The sequence below is a fragment of the Anarhichas minor genome, unplaced genomic scaffold, assembly GCF_050575085.1.
Source record: "Anarhichas minor isolate MPS153535 unplaced genomic scaffold, ASM5057508v1 ptg000021l, whole genome shotgun sequence".
Lineage (NCBI taxonomy): Eukaryota > Metazoa > Chordata > Actinopteri > Perciformes > Anarhichadidae > Anarhichas > Anarhichas minor.
Genome location: NW_027466467.1, coordinates 600141 through 622500, shown reverse-complemented (window position 1 = coordinate 622500; position 22360 = coordinate 600141). Strand labels below are relative to the sequence as shown.

The window sequence follows — 22360 nt, the reverse complement described above, 5'->3', positions numbered from 1 at the left end:
CTCTCTCTCTCTGTCTCTCTCTGTCTGTCTCTCTCCCTTTATTCGTTTATTCGCTCCGAATTAGTTGATTGAAACACAAATAATTTATTTTATAGCAACATTTCAAAAGTTTTCTTAAACTTTGAGACTTGAATAGAAACATGGCTAGTTTTATATATAAATATGTATATATATATATACATATTTATATATTTTTTCAATTATTCCTAGACCCGGACTTTGGAGACCTAACGGATAATTCCATGTAATTACAGTAAAGCTTTTAATGTTGTAGGGAAACATGAGAAGTCAGCTGACTGTGACAACCAACAGAGAATCCTGAATCCTGAATCCTGACTCCGTCTTTCTTGTGTCGGCTGTCTGCAGACAGTTTTCTATTTTAAAATGTTGTGTTGCCGTCCAAACCTTCTGGCTTCACCTCCTATTACAGCGTTAGCCGTAGCATCCTAGCATTAGCCCGTCCTTGTAACTACAGTGATTATCAACAGCACCGGAAGAAATGACCTCCCACTCTCTCTCTCCCTTTGTCTGCGCTATGTCTCTCGCCCACGCTCTCTGCTCCTCTGTATGTCGACCAGTTTGTTAAATGAAGAGGAATTTCAAATTAAAATCCCCTTTTTTATTGTTTCATCTCTCCCACTTTTTCCAAATCTCTCTTTCACACTCAGTGTCTCTGTCTCTATTTCTCTGTCTCTCTGTCTGTCTGTCTGTCTGTCTGTCTCTCTCTGTCTCTCCGTCTTTAAATAGAGACTGGTGTCACCCTCTCTCTCACACACACACACACATATAGGTATGTAATGATATCAGCTTCTCTCTCTCTCTCACACACACACTGGCAGTGATGTCAGCTTCTCTCGCTCCCAATCACGCCATCCCATGCCATGACATCATCGTCTGATGCTGTTAGTCACAACACACACACACACACACACACACACACACACACACACACACACTTCAATGCATCTGTGCATAGACAAGAACACAAACTCTGACACACACGACTTAGTCACCAGTTTTCACTAAGACACGTGCACGCATGAGGCATTCGTGCACAGAACACACACACACACACGCACACACACACTCTCTCTAATTACAGTATATAGACTCACACTACCGGCACACACACATTTGCAATCGCAGTCACGTGCACACCAGATGTGCAGTGTTGTGTACACACAGGTGTTACTGTATGAACCTAAAAATAAACAGAGGAACACTTACCTGCTGACTTTGTGTTCTTTACTGTAAGACTGAATAGAGTTCGTGAGAATCTATGATTCTAACTTCTCACTATAAAGTAAATGTTTATGACAAACGATGTAGAATAATGACACCGTCGGCGTTCTGATTGGTTCTCTATAAGCCTCGTGTTCCCCGTCAAGCTGTCGGCTACCGGGTACGAACTCTGCACAGAAAATATTTACACAATGATATTTTGGTTAAATAATCCTCTGTAATGTGGATATAATACAAATAATATAACATTCTGGTAAGTTCAGGAAATGACATCACTTTAACTGTAATGCAGCTTTTAAAAGCAGGAAAGACACTTTATGCAATATTATGATTTCCAAAATCTAAGACAATATCTAGTCTCATATCCGGATATCAATACTTTATCAATACATTTGCTGACCCAAGCTCCATTTACAGCACAAGGGAAGTGCATCAACCACTGCGCAACAGAAACAGGAAGTTGATGGCACTGCTAGCTATCGGTAGCTTTCGGTAGTTTTCGGTGTCCATCCACAGTTACCAGAGAGCATCGCTAGACGGTTACAGTAATTATCCACAGTAACAGAAATGGTGAACGGCAGAACAACCTCAGTAACTGTGTCGCCAACTCGTTTCCCCTGAAAAGGAGCACCAGCTGCAGAAGTCCCTGAAGGTTGCCAGATGATGTCATAGGCTCATTTGCATATTGTTGACGTGATTGTTTGCTTAGTGGTTGTGTCGGCTGCAGCGAGGTAGAGACTTTGTATGCATGGCATGTTGTTGACACTTTAATAACATACTTGTTTTTAACGTACTCTTAATTTGTTTGTTTCTTTGTTTGTTTAGCATATCTATTTTTAAATCTAAGCAGCATCGGGAACTAATTACAACATAAAGAAGTATATTTGGATTTATTTCTTCTTTTTTTCTCCTGTTCTCAACAAGTTGTTAAATTTGTTGCTGGAAGTAGATTCTGAGGAAAACGGAAAGTGATTTGTAATTATATTACGTGTAAAAGTTGTGTATTTCCATCAAAAACAATTACTTTAAAGTATCAAAAGTAAAAGTATCCAAAAGAGGAAAAAGGTTTCTTGAGTATTACAGGTTTTTATTATGTTATTGGATTATCATATTTATAATGATGTAGTTGGTAAGAGTTGAGCTAATTTAGCTTTTCTATTTGCTTTTGAATGGTTTGATTTAAAGCAATGCATCATTTATGTTTTATCAACTCATCATGTATCATGTACGTCATCTTAATTTAAAAATTATCCAGTTATTAAAATCAGTTATAAGTGCAATATTTCCCTCTGAGATGTAGCGGAGTAGAAGTATAAAGTAGCACGGAATGGAAATACTCGAGTAAAGTACAAGTATGTGAAATCATAACATGACAAATGACCCCCCTCCAACACACACATGCACACACACACACACACACACACACACACACACACACACACACACACACACACACAAACAACAGGGTCTTGTATTTAGTTTTTAAACTTAAATCCGTGTTTTCCTTGACATGGCTGCTGACCGTTAACCAGTGACATGATTTAAATCAGCCGGACTTCTTTTTTTTAATCCAATCATTTTACAGGAAAAAGGAGTTGTTGGCTCAGCGTTTAATCCAATCAGTTTTCAGAAATGAGTTGTTGCCGGCCAGAATCAATCGGGCCAGCCCACCTGGTAATCAAATCCAATGCGGTGATTTACCGTACGGCCGTGAAAATATATTCAGACTGTTCCGACTCACTGTTTTGTTCTCTGATGTCCTCCTCCATCTCTGTTTTCATATTTATACGCACACAGTTTTTCTTCCTCTTCACATTCTGAACAATTAACTTGACTTTTTTTTTTGTTGAGGCACTGATATGAAAGGCTGATGTGTCCGGGCAGGAAAGAGGGAAGACGGCGTCTTTAGGTATCAGGTTCTATAACGTAGAAGACGAGTGCTGGTTGTTATTGATGGACATCAACTGTATTGTGATGATTCCCAGCAGCGAGGGGGGGGGGGTGTTTTTAAGATCTTTCTCTCTAGATTTTCCACTAAAGGAAAGTGCTTCAGCAGAGATCATTTTAATAACATGCGGTGTGCAGTAGGGACTGAATTTAATGATTACACATATATCTATTCACAGCGGTATTATCAGGACATGGGTTCATCCTCTGAAACGCAAGTGTTACAATAAGGTAAAGCTCTATCGGACGCTTGACAAACATCATTTTACGCGGTCAGAGCGTCCACGTCTCTATTTATATTCTGCAGATACATCTAATAGTTCAAACGTTTATCTCGACACACGTTAGTAAAAGGAAGCATGTGTATTGTACGAGTGAAATTAAGCACAATTAACATTTATTTCTAATAAACCATGTAAAACAGCATTCGAAAATACATGTTTATTTAGTATTTGAAGCATTCATTTATTAGGTTGAACATCATAGATGCTGCTCATCCTTTTAGAGATCGATTGACATTATGTGTCTATTATATGACTGATGTGTTGCTGTTTGAATATACATGTTTGGCTCATTGCTAGTTTGCAATTTTACCATTTAAACCCTTTTGAATGAATAAAAATGATGTCATTTAATATGTGGTATTTTAAATGAACAATTGTTTCCTTTCGTACATCACCTGAGTGATGAATATTTCTGTCTTTAGATAAATGTATTTGAGAATGCCAGATGAACATCACGTTTTCAACGTTGTTCTGTTAAACTGAATATTCTTGTTGGTGGCAGTGCAGATGTTTTGCCTACAAACTTCACCTGAGTTTAACAACTAAGTCGCAACACTAAAGTGGACATTGTGTTGGTCAGCTCATTGAAGACACGAGTCCCCATAAAGTCATGAAGAGATGGTGGTCCCCACAACACGAGTAATACAATGAGACACACTCACACACACACACACGCTCTCTGGACTGACCTCATGCATGTCTGATTCATGTTTTATTCCCCGAAGGGCCATTTCTACAACGACATGTCCACAGGGATGATAAGTGTGTGTGTGTGTTTATGTTTGTATTACTTCGGTTGTGGGGACATATATATGCTTACACACTCACATTGTGGGGACTCACCTTCCTGTCGGGGACAAACATGCACAGCCCTGTAACGTATATAAATCGACTAGTCGTCAACTATTAAATTCATCGGCATCTATTTTATGATCCATTACTTGCTGTAATATTTCAAGAACACGAAATAAGAAAAATAAGAAAAATTCCAGCTTCTTAAATATGAATATTTTCTGTTTTTTTACTTCTCTGCAACAGTAAACAAAACATCTTTGAGTTGTTGATAAAACAAGACATTCGTGGACGTCTTCTTGGGCTGTGGAAAACACTGAGCGACGTTTTTCACCTTATTATAGACCAAACAACGCATCTATTAATCAAGAAAATAATCAACAGATTATCTCCGATTATTATTATACACGGCCAATAAAATAACTGCTAGTTGTCGCCCTACTGTAAATCATTATTTAGAATGAAGTCTTGGTTTTAAGGTTTCGGGTATGTCTCCGGGACATTAATGTAAGTCAATGTAATGTCCTCTAAAGTGATGGAAACACGAACGTGTGTGTGTGTGTGTGTGTGTGTTCGGTCATGTGTGGCTCAAAGGGGGGTGGGCAGGTTTTTAACCCCGTGCTGAAACATCTGAAAGAGTTTCAATAATTCATACGTTTTGTATTTGCAATTCTCTCTCTCTCTCTCTCTCTCGCACACACACAAAAACAGTAAATGCATCCTTTCACATACATGCACTCATCACTCAGCCAAGCACAGACACACACACACACACTCCAATGCACACAAACACCCAAGTACACACATTATAAATGCCCGCACAGCGACGCGGTTTTTAAAGTACTCGCAGAAACACGACCACTTGACCGATAAAGAAGAGACGACATTTCAGTCTCTCCCCTCACTGACCAGGTGGCCTGATGATGAAGCATCGCCGGTCATTCTTCCTCCTCTCCTTCCTATCGCTCTTTCCCTCTTGTTTTATTTTCATTTGTTTCCTGTTTACCTGGTGGTCTCTCTCTCTTTCTTTCTCTCTCTCTCTCTCTCGTTAAAGTGTGTGTCGACGCTCGTCTAGCGTGCCAGACGGCCCACGCCGCGTTTGTGACCTACTTTGGCTCAAAGAGTGTATTTTTTATGAGCCTGCACGCTCACAGTGCAAATGGAGACGCATACATACTGTAAGGGTTTGCACACACACACACACACACACACACACACACACACACACACACACACAGATGTTTTCATATGAAGCAACACATATTCACACAGCTTTATTTATTCATCTGCGTACCTTGTGCCACTAAGGATCCCTGTTGGCATAGAGACAGATGCATGAAAAACATCTCACACACACAGAGAGGAAGAATAAAAACACGTCTTTAATATGCATGTTGAAGTTTCTGTTTTCTGGGTAAAAGGGAAAAACGTTGAAGTATCATCACGCTTGAGTGCCGTTTTCATGGCCGAGAGCTTATTTAATTCAGCACCCTTAAGCTTTTTTTTATTTCTTTATTTTTTTAAACAGGGTTCCCAATTCATTTTTAAATTACCGCGCTGGCATGTTGACTAGCTTTATGACACTTGAAAAATTATGTTAATTTCCGCAGCGCTCATTGCGCCGCGGTCGGCTCGCTCCTGCTGCTCAGGACGTTGAGTCAATGAAATAACTTGTAGGCCTCGTGGCTATAGAGCCAAACACACGCTGGGGTTTACTTCTGACTGCAGATTTGTCTCTCTCTCACACACACACGTATACAAACACACACACATATATATATATACAAACACACACACACGTATACAAACACACACACACGTATACAAACACACACACACACATATATATACAAACACACACACACACACACGTATACAAACACACACACACATATATATATATACAAACACACACACACACACACGTATACAAACACACACACACATATATATACAAACACACACACACACACACACGTATACAAACACACACACACATATATATATACAAACACACACACACACGTATACAAACATGCTTTCGCCAGCTCTGTGCCACACAGAGTGTGAAACACTCGGCTTCACACGCCCACTAATGTAAATGAGCACACACACACACACACACACACCGATGTTTGTTACCGTACTTGTGGGGACCTTGACTACATCAACTGCTTCCACTACAAATCTAAAACAAACCTAAACCAACAATATAACCTTTAACCCTGAACATAAACAAGCGTCATGGTGAGAATGAGAATCAGCGATAATAATTTACTGATCAGATAAACCAGGTGAATTTAGGATGAGCAGGATACACAAAAGAGTTTATTCTCCAAAACATAAATATAAACTCTTCTTAATTTGATGCTCCAGAAACATTTCTTTACCTCGTTTCATCAGCTTGATACTTTATACTTTATAATAACCATCATTAATAAATGGTACATTGATAGTTAATTCAACTTTAGCTAATAGTTTTTTTACTGTTAAACAATGAAATGATAATTAATAATGTTCAAAATGATTAATAGTGCTTTAATTTGTTATTTACTCTTCAGTTTGTATAATATGAAATAATTAGTTTATGAATGATATATTGCTTCACAGCTGATAAGAGACGATAACATTCATAAACATATTTATTAATCATTGACAAAGTATTAATATATAATAAAAGCAATCCAAATAATGTTCATAGTAACAATGTGACAAATATCTGGTACAAAATGTGTAGATGTTTCACAAAGGATTTGGTAATCATTAAAAAATACTTAATATACGATTTGAAATTGTATGAGTGTGACAATAAAATTGTGGAATTATGAATAATGTCTCACAATTATTTATTATAATTTAACAGTAAAATAACTGAGTTTAAGTTGATTTAACTATTAATTAATTAATGATGGTTATTTTAAAGTATTACTGAAATTTCATAATTTCATGAGAACTAATTACTTCTTAACATGTTTACGAAATGACAACATGTTAAGAAGTTTTGGTCTTCTCTGTATCTGTGATTGATTAACAGGACTTACGTCACACAAACCCTGAATACGTTTATTTGTACTTTTCTTACTTCAGTGTTTTATAACAGCTTGCTCATAAGAGAGTTTGACCTCTCTGAAGTCTAACTTGACCCCAAATATAAGACAAATAATATATATTTGTTTAAGCATAGCCCATTCATCAAATGTTAAAGCCCAGTTTGTGGCCAAATTAAAGATTATAGCTGCTAAACATTAGAATGTTAGCATGCTGCTGTTATTTATAAAGCAGCTGCTCATATTAGCACATTACGTCTACACTGAAACATAACCATTAGCAGCACATTAGCAGAGCAACAGCAGCAACTTTAGCCCCTCGTCTGCGTCTCGACAAGATGCGTTCAGGTGCAGCATTGAGTGTAGGTCACCCGCTTTTTGGCAGCATCCAATGCAAAGTCTCTGTAGTCAGGCTCTTATAAAGCGAATAGACCTTAAACATGCTGCGGGACATATGTCCACACGTTAAAGAGTTAAATTGGGGAGATAAGTGGTTGACGTTGTTTATCTGTGGAGACGTTGACGATTCTTCTTTCCATCAGTGCTGCTGCATCTTTTGTCGCTTCCACACGGCTCCCAGCTCATCTGCCCTGCTGTGTTTTGTCCCATTATTCTTGTAGAATCTGTATCTGCTGAGTCATATTAACCAACACTCGCTGCAGACTATTCCAAGATTAAATGTGTGTGTGTCAGTGTTTGTGTTGGATGTAAAAGCCCTTAAATGTACATCAATGACGGTTATCGTATAAACTGATAATAAGGCTGATCTGCATGAGTTAGATTATCACTATTCTCTCATCTTCCTCCTCTTTTTCCACAGAGTTAAAAGAAACGGGAACAAAGATAAAAGCCACCGGCCACCCCCTCGCCCCTCTCACAGCTCCAGGGCTCTCCACGGCCTTCTTTTTGCCGGGTTCTCCAAAGGGTTCTCTGTGGTGTTCTGGACAGGTCCATACGCCTCCGGGGCCTCGGACCTTCATGCGTCTCCCAGCGGCAGAGTCCACCGACACCTCCACCCACCACACCACCACCACCACCACCACCTCTACCATGAGCTGCGAGCAGGAGTTTGGAGACGGAGCCATGGGAGTCACGCTCACGCTGCGCCTCCTCATGCACGGAAAGGTGAGATTTTTCTTATGAGCCATAAGCAGATAAAACCAACCGATATCGTTCCTTCCTCTGAGCCATAGATCTCCATTCAAAACACTGAATGAGCCTCACCACTGTTCCTTCATCCACATCAACACAAACACGAGTTTATTCTCAACAAATTCTTACTACTGCAACAAATGTATTATTAATCCGACGCTAAAAATAGTCCCCAACATCTTTGATGAAAAACTACAGCCGCACTGTGTTCAGTAGGAACCAATGGGCTGAGAGATGCAGACGGAGGAGCGTCAGAAGGTGTTGAGAGGCGGACTAATGCTGTGTGCAAACCAAGCGCGTACGCAGGAGTTTGATCGCGGGATCGTTTGTGTTTATTTACATCACTCGCGCTAGACTCAATCATAGAAGAAATAACCTCTAGTGCTGCTTTGTACATGTTGTGGAAGTCCCAGAAACTAAACACCGTCTTTTCTGAGTTCATAACATCATCCGGAGGCGGTTTACTACAGCTGTATGAACACAAGATAAACAACTTTGCTGTGATTTAATTGCAGTGAAGAGATAAAGAAAGAAGCTGAAATAACTACACAGTGATTTGTAAAAAGTCTGAATTCATGCTTTGTCAGGCAAGACTTCATGCAAATAACTTTTAAAATGCTTGTTTTCTGAAAGGAGTTTGAATCGATCGGTGCTAAGCTAACACTGTAGCAGCTCCATCAACACTCAAAATAACGTCATGTAGGCGTTATTGTTTGTACCAATATGGAGCTTCACGTTTGGTGTGAACACGACGTAACACATTGTTGGTGTTGGTCTTATGTCGTGTGGTTTGTTGGCAGAAAGAAAAAAAGCTAAATAATGCCAATTATCCTTAAAAGCAACACCAGATTGTCCTCTAGATATCGTCTATAACTGAGGAGACAGTCAGTGACTTGAGTGCCATACCTATTTATATTATAAGCATATATACAGTATCAGTGATTGAAGTGTAAAAAAACATTCTCCACTTATTCACAGGTTGGCGTTTGTATCAACAATCATTTTTAACCTACATTCTCAATTTCTACAGTCAATCAAACATCCTAGATATTGAGTTTTGATTTTAAAACTGTAATTTCACATAATTACTATTACCATAATCCTCAATAATGCCTAAAAAGCTTAAAGAACTAACTGTCGTTAAATAATTATTTGATTACACACACCACAGCCTTCATCTGAACATTTAATTCTTTTCTCGACATGTTTGTCCTGTAAAATCAAGTGCCGGTGCATAACACACCCCTGAGTACCGGAGTATACTGTGAGAAAGAAAGTGACAAAATACAACAGAAAAAATAACTGACTTACTGGATACAAAACAGAAACTGTCGGCATATTTATCAAGGAGGAAGTAATAAAACGTTTACAGTATAAAAGTTTTTTTTTGTTTTTTTTAAACGCCATAAAGACTTTCCTTATTGAACGAATTGACTCATTGTATTTTTCTATCTGTCCGCTGAGGATGAAACATCATCTCTTTGTATTTTCTCCACAGGAAGTAGGAAGCATCATCGGCAAGGTGAGTTGTACTGCAGCACCGCCCAAATATTCTCTTTCCTATCTCAGATATTTTGCTTCACTGAACTCAAAAAGACAAAAGTCTGAATATCTAATAGCAAATAAAATGACCGTTCCAGCAGAAGAGATCTCTCCGTAGAATATCATATATTTTACGTTGGAACAAATTAAAGCAATAGTAAGCAATTTGTAATAGTCGTCCAGCATGGTTTTTTTGAGCCGCATTAGAGAACCCGTGCAGTAATTGCACGTAGAGATGAGAAAAATCCTCCCCATCTTCAGCCGATGCCGTTCTAGAACCGGCACACCACTCAAGATAACGTTCAATCGTAATCCCGCTGCAACGTTAAATGAACTTGCTGTGAAATATGAATTAATAGTTTGTAGAATCTCCAGTCGGGCCATGTCATTGTAATCTCTACTTACTGAAAAAAGGGCTCTCTGGGGATGCGAGTCAATTTCACTGTGGACGTGTTAAATAAAACCTCTGTAGGATTTAATTATTTTTCCTCCAAATACATCACAGCCAAGTGAAGTGTGATAATGACCGCTGCCCTCTCGGCACATTCGCTAACCCACGATTGAGGCTGATGTCCCTCAGCATATATTCAGATCCCTCCTCATCTCTTACGCTGTGTGGTCTATTAGCTCGCAGTCTCTTGACATTAAGATGGCATGAAAATTACACCGCTGCGTCTCAGTCGTAGTTGGGTCGCGTCAGCGTGAGCTGCTCTCCGGGGTTTTCTTCTCGTCTTAAACTGAGCAGAACTGATGCTCTCTAAAGCCGTCCTCTCTGGCTCGTGTGATAGGGACAGGTGTCACACTGAGATAATATTAGACACACTTTTACATTGCTCTATTTATAAAATGTCTTTTAAAGAACATTTCTTCTTGTTTAGTTGACTCGTGTGTCACATGTAGGGATGCTGATTTAGATTTCTTTTTTGATTCTTACTGACCGATAGCCGTCCGTCGATAACCGTCCGATAATCGACAGGATTAGTGTCTTGCATGCAGAGGTGCTGTGCTTGAAGAGGCTAAAACTAGCTGCACAATCCGGTTGAATCATCATTTATTGCCAGCTCCAGTGGATGCACAAAACAGGCAACTCACCAGTCCGGGGAAGTCGGCGGTCACCATGTTTCTGGCTCAAATGTTTTCCAACATGGTGGCCTGGTGACCAACTTTCTCATTCTACAGCTAAATATCGATTCGTTGTTGTTCAGCGCCGCCTGGTTTGACCGTTTGACAGTCTGAGTTTGGCGAGCCTGCTGCCTTGGATTCATTTACATAAAGTTGAGGTTGAGTCATGATTACGCAAATTAAGATACTGCAAAATGGTCAGCCAACACGCCGTGTCGTGTTAAACAGGATCCTTAGCTAGGACCGTAGCAGGAAGTCTGAGTGTAAAGTAGTAAAGCCCGCCTCCTTCTGTATTTGATTGGCTGCCTGGGGCAAGTGTGACATTGATGAGCGGCGCGACTCCAAATTTTAACAATGGTTTTCCCGGCCGGCGTGTTTCTAGCCTCCGTGTAATCAGGGCCCAAAATGGCCGCCAGAAGGTTACGTAGAGCTTCATAATTTGAAGCGTGGCCGCAGAACAAGCTGCTGTCTGACGAGTTGGGAGTGAGAACGTGATGGAGATAACCGACCTGTAACTAAACCGTGCTTTTATATACAGTAAATGCTGACATTTATGTTTCCTGGTTTCCAAAGACTTTCCTGGAACTAAATTCTACCTTTAGTAGCTGCCTCATGGAGCTTTCTTCTAACAGCGTTATACTGTTTTACTGATCCTTGTGTTTCTTGTCTGTCCACAGAAAGGGGAAACGGTGAAGAGAATACGAGAAGAGGTAAGACATTCTCTCATCTCCGTCTCCTTCTGTCTCCTATTAATCCATAAACAACCCCCCCCCTCCCAATGCAATGCTAGTTACCTGCTGTGCCAATCCGTACAGGAAGCGTGTGCAGCGTTTAATCTTTGCACACAATAGTCGTCCGTATCCAGAGTGTCATGCTATATAAGAGCGCTTTCATCAGAATCTTAAAAAACACGTCAGAGGGTGGAGACGTGTCCCTCTGCGTGCAGATTCCCGTCATATCGGCCTATTTTTAGAACATCAGAAGGTGTGTTCTGTGGTTTTGGCCGCCTGCCGGGATGTCGGCCACGTTGACGTTTACATCTTTGGCTGTCGTTGCTGTCGGTGAAGACAGCCGTGAAAATGGAAGACGTGGAGCTTCCCTATGGAATATCTGTCCTCCATCTTTTCAAGGGAACAGAGATGAGAATAAAGAGAGAGAGAGAGAGAGAGACAAAGTGAGAGACTGAGATAGAGAGCCAGAAGGTGAAGAGGGTTAGACCCGAAGTTATCCTGGACCAGTGCTATCCTCCTTTAAGTGACAACAATTTGCTGCAGAGTATGCTGTGTTCATATGAGGGAAAACGTTTACGTCTTTGTGCTGTCTTCGCTGTCAGCAGCCTGTTAAAATGGTAGCACCACTTGGAGCTGTGATCCCGATGGAATATCTGTCCTCTCCGTCAGAGATGCAAACAGAGAGAGAGAGAGAGAGAGAGAGAGAGAGAGAGAGAGAGAGAGAGAGAGAGAGAGAGAGAGAGAGAGAGAGAGAGAGAGAGAGAGAGAGACAGAGAGAGAGAGAGAGACACAGAGACACAGAGAGAGAGAGAGAGAGAGAGAGAGAGAGAGAGAGAGCCAGAAGGACGTTGAAAGCAACAAAATGAGCATCTGAAGCAGAAGAGAAAAAGAGCTTTTAAATGACAGATTTACTCGTGATCCAGGAGCGAAGAAACTGACGGGAATTTCCTCCTTTTGTTATTGTTCCAATCGGTGTTCATTCGGTCAAAGATAAAACCGAGCACGTGGTCTCCCGTCCACCGTAAGTGGTCTTTCGCGATAGTTAATACTGTGTCACCATCTCTGATCGGCACATCGTCACATGGATGCGTTCAATTCATGAGTCCACCACAAACATCCATCCTAACTGTCCTTCTATTGGCCTTGTTTTCGTGCCGAAATGTCCTCGTACACACAAACCAATAGATTGCATTTCACAAACTGCTGTGAGACTTGTCTGATACAGAACGTCTGTGATAATCTCTAAGCCGATAATGTTTAACATGTTGGACCTTTATCCGATGATAATTGAACTACTTTATTTTGATGACCCCAGCAGAGCTGCTGGATCCAAGTCAGACTCTCGTTCTGCCGAGTGCGTCGGGAACGTGTCAAACGCAACTTTGGTGATTTGGCAATTTCATAAAAGTTGTGCAACATGAAGGATCACAAAGAGCACAATGTTATTAGAGGCGTTGATGAACACGTCCAATCACGTTCACTACTTTAATCTCAGAGCTCCCGGTTGTGACCGTTTAGGAATCCTGTCGGTGAGTTTTCCTCAGAGGAGAGAGAACAGACGAGCCGACGGTCCTCAGGGAGTTTGAAGTGATTCGCGGTTTTGACGGAGAGCTGTGTGAACCGTGTCCAACACTTCTGTTGTTGTGCAGAAGGAATATTTGATCAAAAGCACTCGCTTGATGTGCTCATACGTGCACCACGTTATTTTAAAACCGTCTGACGCTTGTTGCTCTGCCGTGTGTGATTGACAGGAGGACAGGAGGAGCTGGGGATCAAACCGCCAATCAAAGGACCTGTAATTGACTACAACCAATAATACATTTTGATAAATTCGATCCAAATGAACACTGGTTTCACGTTGTTTGCTCGAGTAATTCCTCTTTCTGGCAAAACACTGCATGTGATATTCGGGTCGCTCTCCGCAGCCGCATGAATATTTAAACACCGTGGATCCATGACTTCAGATGTTTCAGATGCGTTTCGTCCCTGTTGAACGTGGAACACAGGCACATCGGTGGCTCGTTAATATATGCGACACCTGACGTGGCGATGAGAGAGAGTTTGCTATAGGTTTAGAGAGAGCAGAGATGCGGGGGTTCCCCGGAGGAAAGTCACTGTGAGGCCGAGATCGTCCTTCTCCAAACATGCAGATCAAGAGAGAAAGTCAGGGAGTGAATGTGTGTGTGTGTGTGTGTGTGTGTGTGTGTGTGTGTGTGTGTGTGTGTGTGTGTGTGTGTGTGTGTGTGTGCGTGCACATTTATTGTAAAATGGCCCCTTCATATTACGCTGGGTAAACATGGATGAGGTGTTATGTCACCAAATCCTTATTGTTGTGTTGCAGAAGCTCTCCTGAGTCCCTGCAAAATAAAAGCCTCTGTGTCGGCGCAGCAGCAGCGGAGTCAAATTAGATTCCAGTTTCCTTTAACGAAGCTCAAAATAGGTCACAGAGCTGCTTCCGGTGTGTTTCAACAAGAAAACAACACTCCACTGTTTTAATGAGCCTAAATCTACTCAGTTTATTTCCCTGTTTGTTTGGGAATGTTTAATAATAATCCACAAAAAAACATTCTGGAGGGATAGATAGTTTTAGAAACGTGTCTTTAGAGAAATAGTTTGAGGATGACTGCGCGTTAATCAACACTCAGGAGAGAGAATTAGCGGGGGAGACAGAGAGTTGTGTTTCAGTCCGTGTTTCAAGGGAGTTTAAAGAATTTTAAGTTATTTTTTGCAACCAGTGAACAGGAAGTGACCATATCTGGACTGAGGAGGAGTGACGTAGAGATGTCATATACATCTCTGGTAGAGACCTGTCAATCACTGTGTAGCCCCGCCCTAAAGCATCCCCTGCTTTATGGTCTGTGTGACTCTAAATGGACCATAATGTACTAAATGAACATCATGCTGTATTGAAGAAGACTTGAAACTAGAGATTGAGACCATAAACTCATGTTTACAATGTTTACTGAGGTAATAAATCAGGAGGGAAGTAGAGTCATTTTCTCATAGACTTCTATACAACCAGAGGAGTCGCCCCCTGGTGGACACTAGAGAGAATGCAAGTTTACAAAAAATGAAGAGCAACTTTTCGTGAGATATCATACGAACCGTTGTACGAGGATACGTTGACCGAAATGAACCGTCCACCCCTTCAATATTAAACTGAAACTGAAAGTGAAACTGCATGACAACAGTTGGAACACAAAATCCAAGACTAACACTGCAAACGAAACTAAAAACCTCATCAACCTTGTTGGAAAAAAAACAATCCGAACCGAACCGAGGTATCGCCTCTGAAGAGAGACGGGAAGAAGAAAGAAAACAGATTGTCTTTCTGTCTGACGGCACAGCTCTCAGAGCAGGAAGCCTGAGTATTTAAATGGATATTTGCCTCTCAAGGACAAACCACAACTCTGGATATACAGTCGGACTGGATTACAAGCTTCGTCTTCCTCTCATTACTCTTCTTTATTCCCCGTGCAAACCTCACTCCATCGCCTCATTGTGTATGCAAACTGACTGATCAAACACACACACACACACACACACACACCGGCGTTCACTTCCCCTAATGAACTGCCGAAATCCAGTGTTTCAAGGCTGCATCTTTTTTTAGCACAATGACAGTTTTTTTTTTTTTGGAGACAGAATCACCACAGTGACACACTATCACACAGCATGCAAGAAGTCCCTTTTCATCGAGTCAATAAAAGCACTGATGTCAGGCTGTAGCTCTTCATAACAGAAACACAGACGTACCTGGACATGCATGCAAACACACACACACACACTCTCACACACACACACACACACACACACACTGGCAGCATGACTCCCTAATAAAGCAGAGCAGAGCAGAGTAACCCAGTTGACATGGCTGTCCATCCGTCCTCCTCTCCAAATGAAGAGTAATGGAGACAAGAGGCCCACGCTGCAACACCAAGACGACGTTCTGCTGCACATCTCACTCATTAGGGTGGGAGGATGAGGAGAGGGGGTGGGGGGGGGGGGGGGGTGGAGAGGAGGAAAAAAGAGAGAGGGAGAAACAGGAACAGCAAAGGAACCAGTTTCTCACATATGGGAGAGAGTGAATCAATGAACCCTCTGAACCTTTTTGTCTTTAAATAGTCGCCGTTTATCTCGGCCAGAAGCTGCAAAAAGCCGTCATTATGGTCAGATTTTCATCTTTACGGCGGCTCTTGAACACATCATGTGTGACGAACGTTCCGTCAGAAAAATAAACCAAAACTAAGCTTAAAATTGTGATATTTCTTTAAAAAAACATGTTTGTTCATTCTGATCTCATGAGGAGGCGTACAGAAAGCATATTAAGGGCATTCTGGGTGGGATGATGACGCATTTTAAGCTTTTCCCGTGTATTCTCTTTGCCGCGTCGTTACCGCCTTAACATAAGTTCGTCAACTTAGATAAACGTAAACAACGTAACAGGAAAAAAAACATCACTAACGTAACTTCACAATAACTCGACAACCTGTTGGGACACGAACACAGGTCTCCTGGTTGAGTGTTTGTTTGACCCTTCCTCAGTAACTAGTCTCCCTCACTTTCTATACGACATCACTTCCTCTGAGCGTAGCATGTTGACGCTGATGCCGTTACATTGCAGTCAGTACAGACTATACATGATGTGAAGTGAGAAAAAGAAAGAGCGGAGGTGTTATTGTGTGCTTAACGACTTACAAATGGTCGCGTCATACATACGTCATACGAGACTGAGACATTTATTTGACCTCTCACCTTTTTTAACTCCCACCCCCATGACACAGACATCCTCGCTCTCTATACTACAACGGTACTTGTTCTGAGCGTCTAATAATAACGCGGATCTATAGAGACAGGAAGCGAAGGAAGCCGGGAAACAAGTGAGGTGAAGGAAAGGAGGAGGGTGAACAGAGAGGAGGGTATGAGAGGGTAATTAATACTACAGGGGTTAAGTAAGGAGCACAAGAAGAAGCACAGAGGGGTCCGGGCAATAATAGATGGTGTGATTGCCAAACAGTGAGATGAATGAGCAGTTAAAGGGGGGGATCGATCAATTAATGATAATGAGACTGATTAGATGAAAGGATAAAAGGCAACGAGTGAGTGAGTGAGTGAGTGAGTGAGTGAGTGGTGACGAGAGTGGATGGATGGATAATGACGGGGTATGAAAAAAAGAATAATGAACGGCATGTGGGGGAAGGAAGGACAGACTAGTAGTTAGATAGATGGATGGATGGATAGATGGATGAATGAATAGATAGATGGATGGATAGATGGATGAATGAATAGATAGATGGATGGATGAATAGATAGATAGATGGATGAATAGATGGATGGATGAATAGATAGATAGATGGATGAATAGATAGATGGATGGATGAATAGATAGATGGATGGATGGATAGATAGATAGATGGATGAATAGATAGATAGATGGATGAATAGATGGATGGATGAATAGATAGATAGATGGATGAATAGATAGATAGATGGATGAATAGATGGATGGATGAATAGATAGATAGATGGATGAATAGATAGATGGATGGATGAATAGATAGATAGATGGATGGATAGATGGATGGATGAATAGATAGATAGATGGATGGATAGATAGATGGATGGATGAATAGATGGATGGATGAATAGATAGATAGATGGATAAATAGATAGATGGATGGATGAATAGATAGATAGATGGATGAATAGATAGATGGATGGATGAATAGATAGATGGATGGATGAATAGATAGATAGATGGATGAATAGATAGATGGATGAATAGATAGATGGATGAATGAATAGATAGATAGATGGATGGATAGATAGATGGATGGATGAATAGATGGATGGATGAATAGATAGATAGATGGATGGATGAATAGATGGATGGATGAATAGATAGATAGATGGATGGATAGATGGATGAATGAATAGATAGATGGATGGATAGATAGATGAATGAATAGATAGATGGATGAATAGATGGATGGATGAATAGATAGATAGATGGATGAATAGATAGATGGATGGATGAATAGATAGATAGATGGATGAATAGATAGATGGATGGATGAATAGATAGATAGATGGATGGATAGATAGATGGATGGATGAATAGATAGATGGATGGATAGATAGATGAATAGATAGATGGATGGATGAATAGATAGATAGATGGATGAATAGATAGATGGATGGATGAATAGATAGATGGATGGATAGATAGATGAATAGATAGATGGATGGATAGATAGATGGATGGATGAATAGATAGATGGATGAATAGATAGATGGATGAATAGATATATATATATATGAATAGATAGATAGATGGATGAATATATATATATATATATATATATATATATATATATGAATAGATAGATCGATGGATGAATAGATAGATGGATAGCAGTAAACAGATTGAGTAGAGACGGCAGCTAATATATTTTTATTGAGATAATAAATGGAGAGAGTTATTCCATCACTGCTTTATTACCAATCACTGTACAAAAGGTGCAGCACACACACACACACACACACACACACACATACACACAAACACACACTCTTTCATACAGAGACAGCACATTTCTTCTATTTACATAACAATGAGAGGAGACTGCATTCTACAGAGGATGATATCAGGGACCACAGGGGAGTGAGTCTCGCTAACAAACAAAAAACAAAAGCATGCACACAATCACACAGTCACACAATCACACAGTCACACAGTCACACAATCACACAGTCATACAATAACACAGTCACACAGTCACAGTCACACAATCACACAGTCACACAGTCACAGTCACACAGTCACACAGTCATACAATCACACAGTCACACAGTCACACAATCACACAGTCATACAATAACACAGTCACACAGTCACACAATCACACAGTCACAGTCACACAGTCACACAATCACACAGTCACACAGTCATACAATCACACAGTCACACAGTCACACAATCACACAGTCACACAGTCACAGTCACACAATCACACAGTCACAGTCACAGTCACACAATCACACAGTCACACAGTCATACAATAACACAGTCACACAGTCACACAATCACACAGTCACAGTCACACAGTCACACAATCACACAGTCACACAGTCATACAATAACAGTCACACAGTCACACAATCACACAGTCACACAGTCATACAATAACAGTCACACAGTCACACAATCACACAGTCACACAATCACACAGTCACACAATCACACAGTCACAGTCACACAGTCACACAATCACACAGTCACACAGTCATACAATCACACAGTCACACAGTCACACAATCACACAGTCACACAGTCACAGTCACACAATCACACAGTCACACAGTCACACAGTCACAGTCACACAATCACACAGTCACACAGTCATACAATAACACAGTCACACAGTCACACAATCACACAGTCACAGTCACACAGTCACACAATCACACAGTCACACAGTCATACAATAACAGTCACACAGTCACACAATCACACAGTCACACAGTCATACAATAACAGTCACACAGTCACACAATCACACAGTCACACAATCACACAGTCACACAATCACACAATAACACTGTCACACAGTCACACAGTCACACAATCACACAGTCACACAATCACACAGTCACAGTCACACAATAACACTCACACTGTCACACAATCACACAGAACCCAGACCAGCAGCACCAGGTGGGTTGTTGAAGGAGGAGACAGAAGTAGAGTCATTTTCTCATAGACTTCTATACAATCAGAGGAGTCGCCCCCTGATGGACACTAGAGAGAATGCAGCTTTAACACTTGAAGCTTTGATGCTAAGCTGAACGTTTGGGGGGTCAAAGCGACGTGTTGGTTGATGGTTTGTGGAGAACTTTGTCGCTCAGTGAGGTGAAACCAGCGTGTAGAGCTCTGCACAAAACTAAAGCCTTTGTTTCAGTTTTAAAATGTAAATCACATCTTTATTATATCTCAGTTCACAGAGGAGAAATGATTTTTCCGTTTCCTGAACGCGTTTATTTTGGGTCACAGTGAAAGTCAAAAATGGAGGGTGCAATGTCAGCTTTTTAATTTTAATCTTGGCACAAACACGAGTGTATATTTACAGTTCGGAGACGGAATAGAACAGAGCATTGTGTGTTTCTTATTTTTTATGAGGATGGTGAAGCCCAGACAAAATGTTTTCTCCTTCTAAAGAAGCAGGAGACTCAAACCTGCACGCTCTCTATTTATCTCCACTTCCTCGAACTCACACTTCAATTTCCCCCGACACTCATCCCGCCCGTCCGTCCTCGTACTGTTATTACTGCACCTTCTCTATATCTTCACCTTCTCCTCAAATATTTGCACCACCTTGTCTCCTCTCCTCTCCTCCTGGTCCTTCCTTTTTTTTCTCACTTTCCTTTCCTGCTCTTCCTCCTCTTCCTCTTCCTCCTCTTCCTCTTCCTCCACCCACCTCTCCTCTCATTTCCTGGGCTTGACTCCCGTCTTCCTCCCGTCATCGTCCTCCTCGTCAAAAATAATCTTTCTCTCCCTAATCTCCCCCAATATATTCTCACTGCCTTTTCATTTCCTCCTCTGCTCTCCTTCCTCCCCTCCCCCCCTCCCTCGTCTACCTCCTCTCATGGAAAAAACTCGATTTACTACATCGCTCTTTCACATCCGCCTGCCTCCTCCCTGCCTCCTCCTCTCTCCTCCCTCTTCCAGCCTCCTCGTAATCCCTCTCTCTCCTCCCTCATCACAGGTGAGTCTCCTTTAGGGAGCGGGGGAGCAGTGTGGGGAGAAAAAAACTGGTTCTCCTCCTCTTCCTCTTTAGTGGCCCACATATCCCCCCCCCCCCCCCCCCCCCACTAATGTGTTTTCTCTCTCCTGTGTTCCCCCTTTCCCCTTCCTCTGTCCATTATCCTCCATCCTCCCTCCCTCCCTCCCTCCCCCTTCCTTCGTAACTCACCTCCACTCTGCTCCCCACTTTCCTCCCTTCCTCCCCGATTGTTTTTCCTTATTTCCCTTCCCTTACATTATCCCCTCATCCCTTTCCTTACCTCCCCCTTTTCTCTCCCTCCTGCCCCCACCCAAAATGAATAATTTCCCACAATCCCCCCTCCCTCCCCTCCCCTCCCTTGTTCCTCCATCTCTGTCCGGACCCACAGAGCAGTGCGAGGATCAACATCTCAGAGGGCTCCTGTCCGGAGAGGATCATCACCATCACGGGGCAGACGGACTGCGTGTTCAGAGCCTTCACCATGATCACGTTCAAACTGGAGGAGGTAGAGAGCGTGCACGCTCACACACGTTCACACACCCGTTCGCACACACACACACACACACACACACACACACACACACACACACACACACACACACACCTCTGAGCTCCCAGTGGTGTTCCAGAGCTGCTCTGAGTGAAGTGCTTGACCTTTACTTCCTCTGCAACATGTCTGTTCTCTGCCAGGGAGACATTTATTATATGTCCAATATGGTTGTCTGACCTCACACACACACACACTTATAACCAGCACACATACGCACACACACACACACACACATACACACACACACACACATACGCACATATACACTTATAACCAGCACACACACACACACATACACACACACACATACACACACACACACACACACATACACACTTACGCACACACACACAGGTTGGTGTTTCCCGAGGGAATTTGACTGAAGCACTTGTCTGTCCATCTCTATTTGCTTTTTTAGTGGTTGGGAGTTTTAGAGCTCTTTCACAAACCAACATGTTTGCATTTGTTAAACTCTGGAACCAGCTGGTCTCAGACCGCTGAAGCCGTTTTAACCCTAGTGCCGTTAGATTGCAGTGAGAACCCAACTGACCCTTTGCTGGTTTTTTTTAACCATAACTGACATGAGAGGGCGGAGCTAAGCACAACACATTTAGGCGACTAAAGAGTTTCACACATAATGTGAAAGTTGAATCAAGTGAGAAGAGACCATAAACTCATGTTTACAATGTTTACTGAGGTAATAAATCAAGAGAGAAGTAGAGTCATTTTCTCATAGACTTCTATACAACCAGAGGAGTCGCCCCCTGGTGGACACTAGAGAGAATGCAGCTTTAACACATGAAGCTTTGACTTCACTCTTAAGAACTGGAGGTTGCCTCTTTGAAGATAAAATGAAATTCTGTGATTTAAGAGAATTAGTGAGCGTCCATGTGGGTTGCTTAAGAACATGTCGCGTGCCGACACATTAAATCCAGACAGCTGATATTTAAATCTTAGTGATTCTAATGAAAGTAAACGAGATGGAAGTAAAATGTGAGGAGCGGTGGATATTAGCGGACAGAGATCTAGAGAGCGGTAGATGGACTGCTGAAAGGATTAAACAAAATGAAACGAGGAGAGAGTGCAGATGGAGGGAATAAGGGCACAGGAGAGATGGAAGAGAAGAAGGGTTTAGAGAAAGAGATACGGAGATGAAGAAGATGAGGTG

General features: G+C 41.6%; 1 protein-coding gene across 1 annotated transcript in view; it reads left to right on the top strand.

The window, feature by feature from the left end:
- The first annotated feature begins 8290 nt into the window (after positions 1 to 8290).
- The window catches only part of pcbp4 (poly(rC) binding protein 4), a 51616-nt gene continuing 37546 nt past the window's right edge, over positions 8291 to 22360 (top strand). The window contains exons 1-4 of the mRNA XM_076096332.1: positions 8291 to 8437; positions 9963 to 9986; positions 11806 to 11838; positions 21031 to 21147. Coding sequence (XP_075952447.1) covers positions 8291 to 8437; positions 9963 to 9986; positions 11806 to 11838; positions 21031 to 21147 — 321 coding nt within the window. The remainder of the gene's footprint in view (positions 8438 to 9962; positions 9987 to 11805; positions 11839 to 21030; positions 21148 to 22360) is intronic.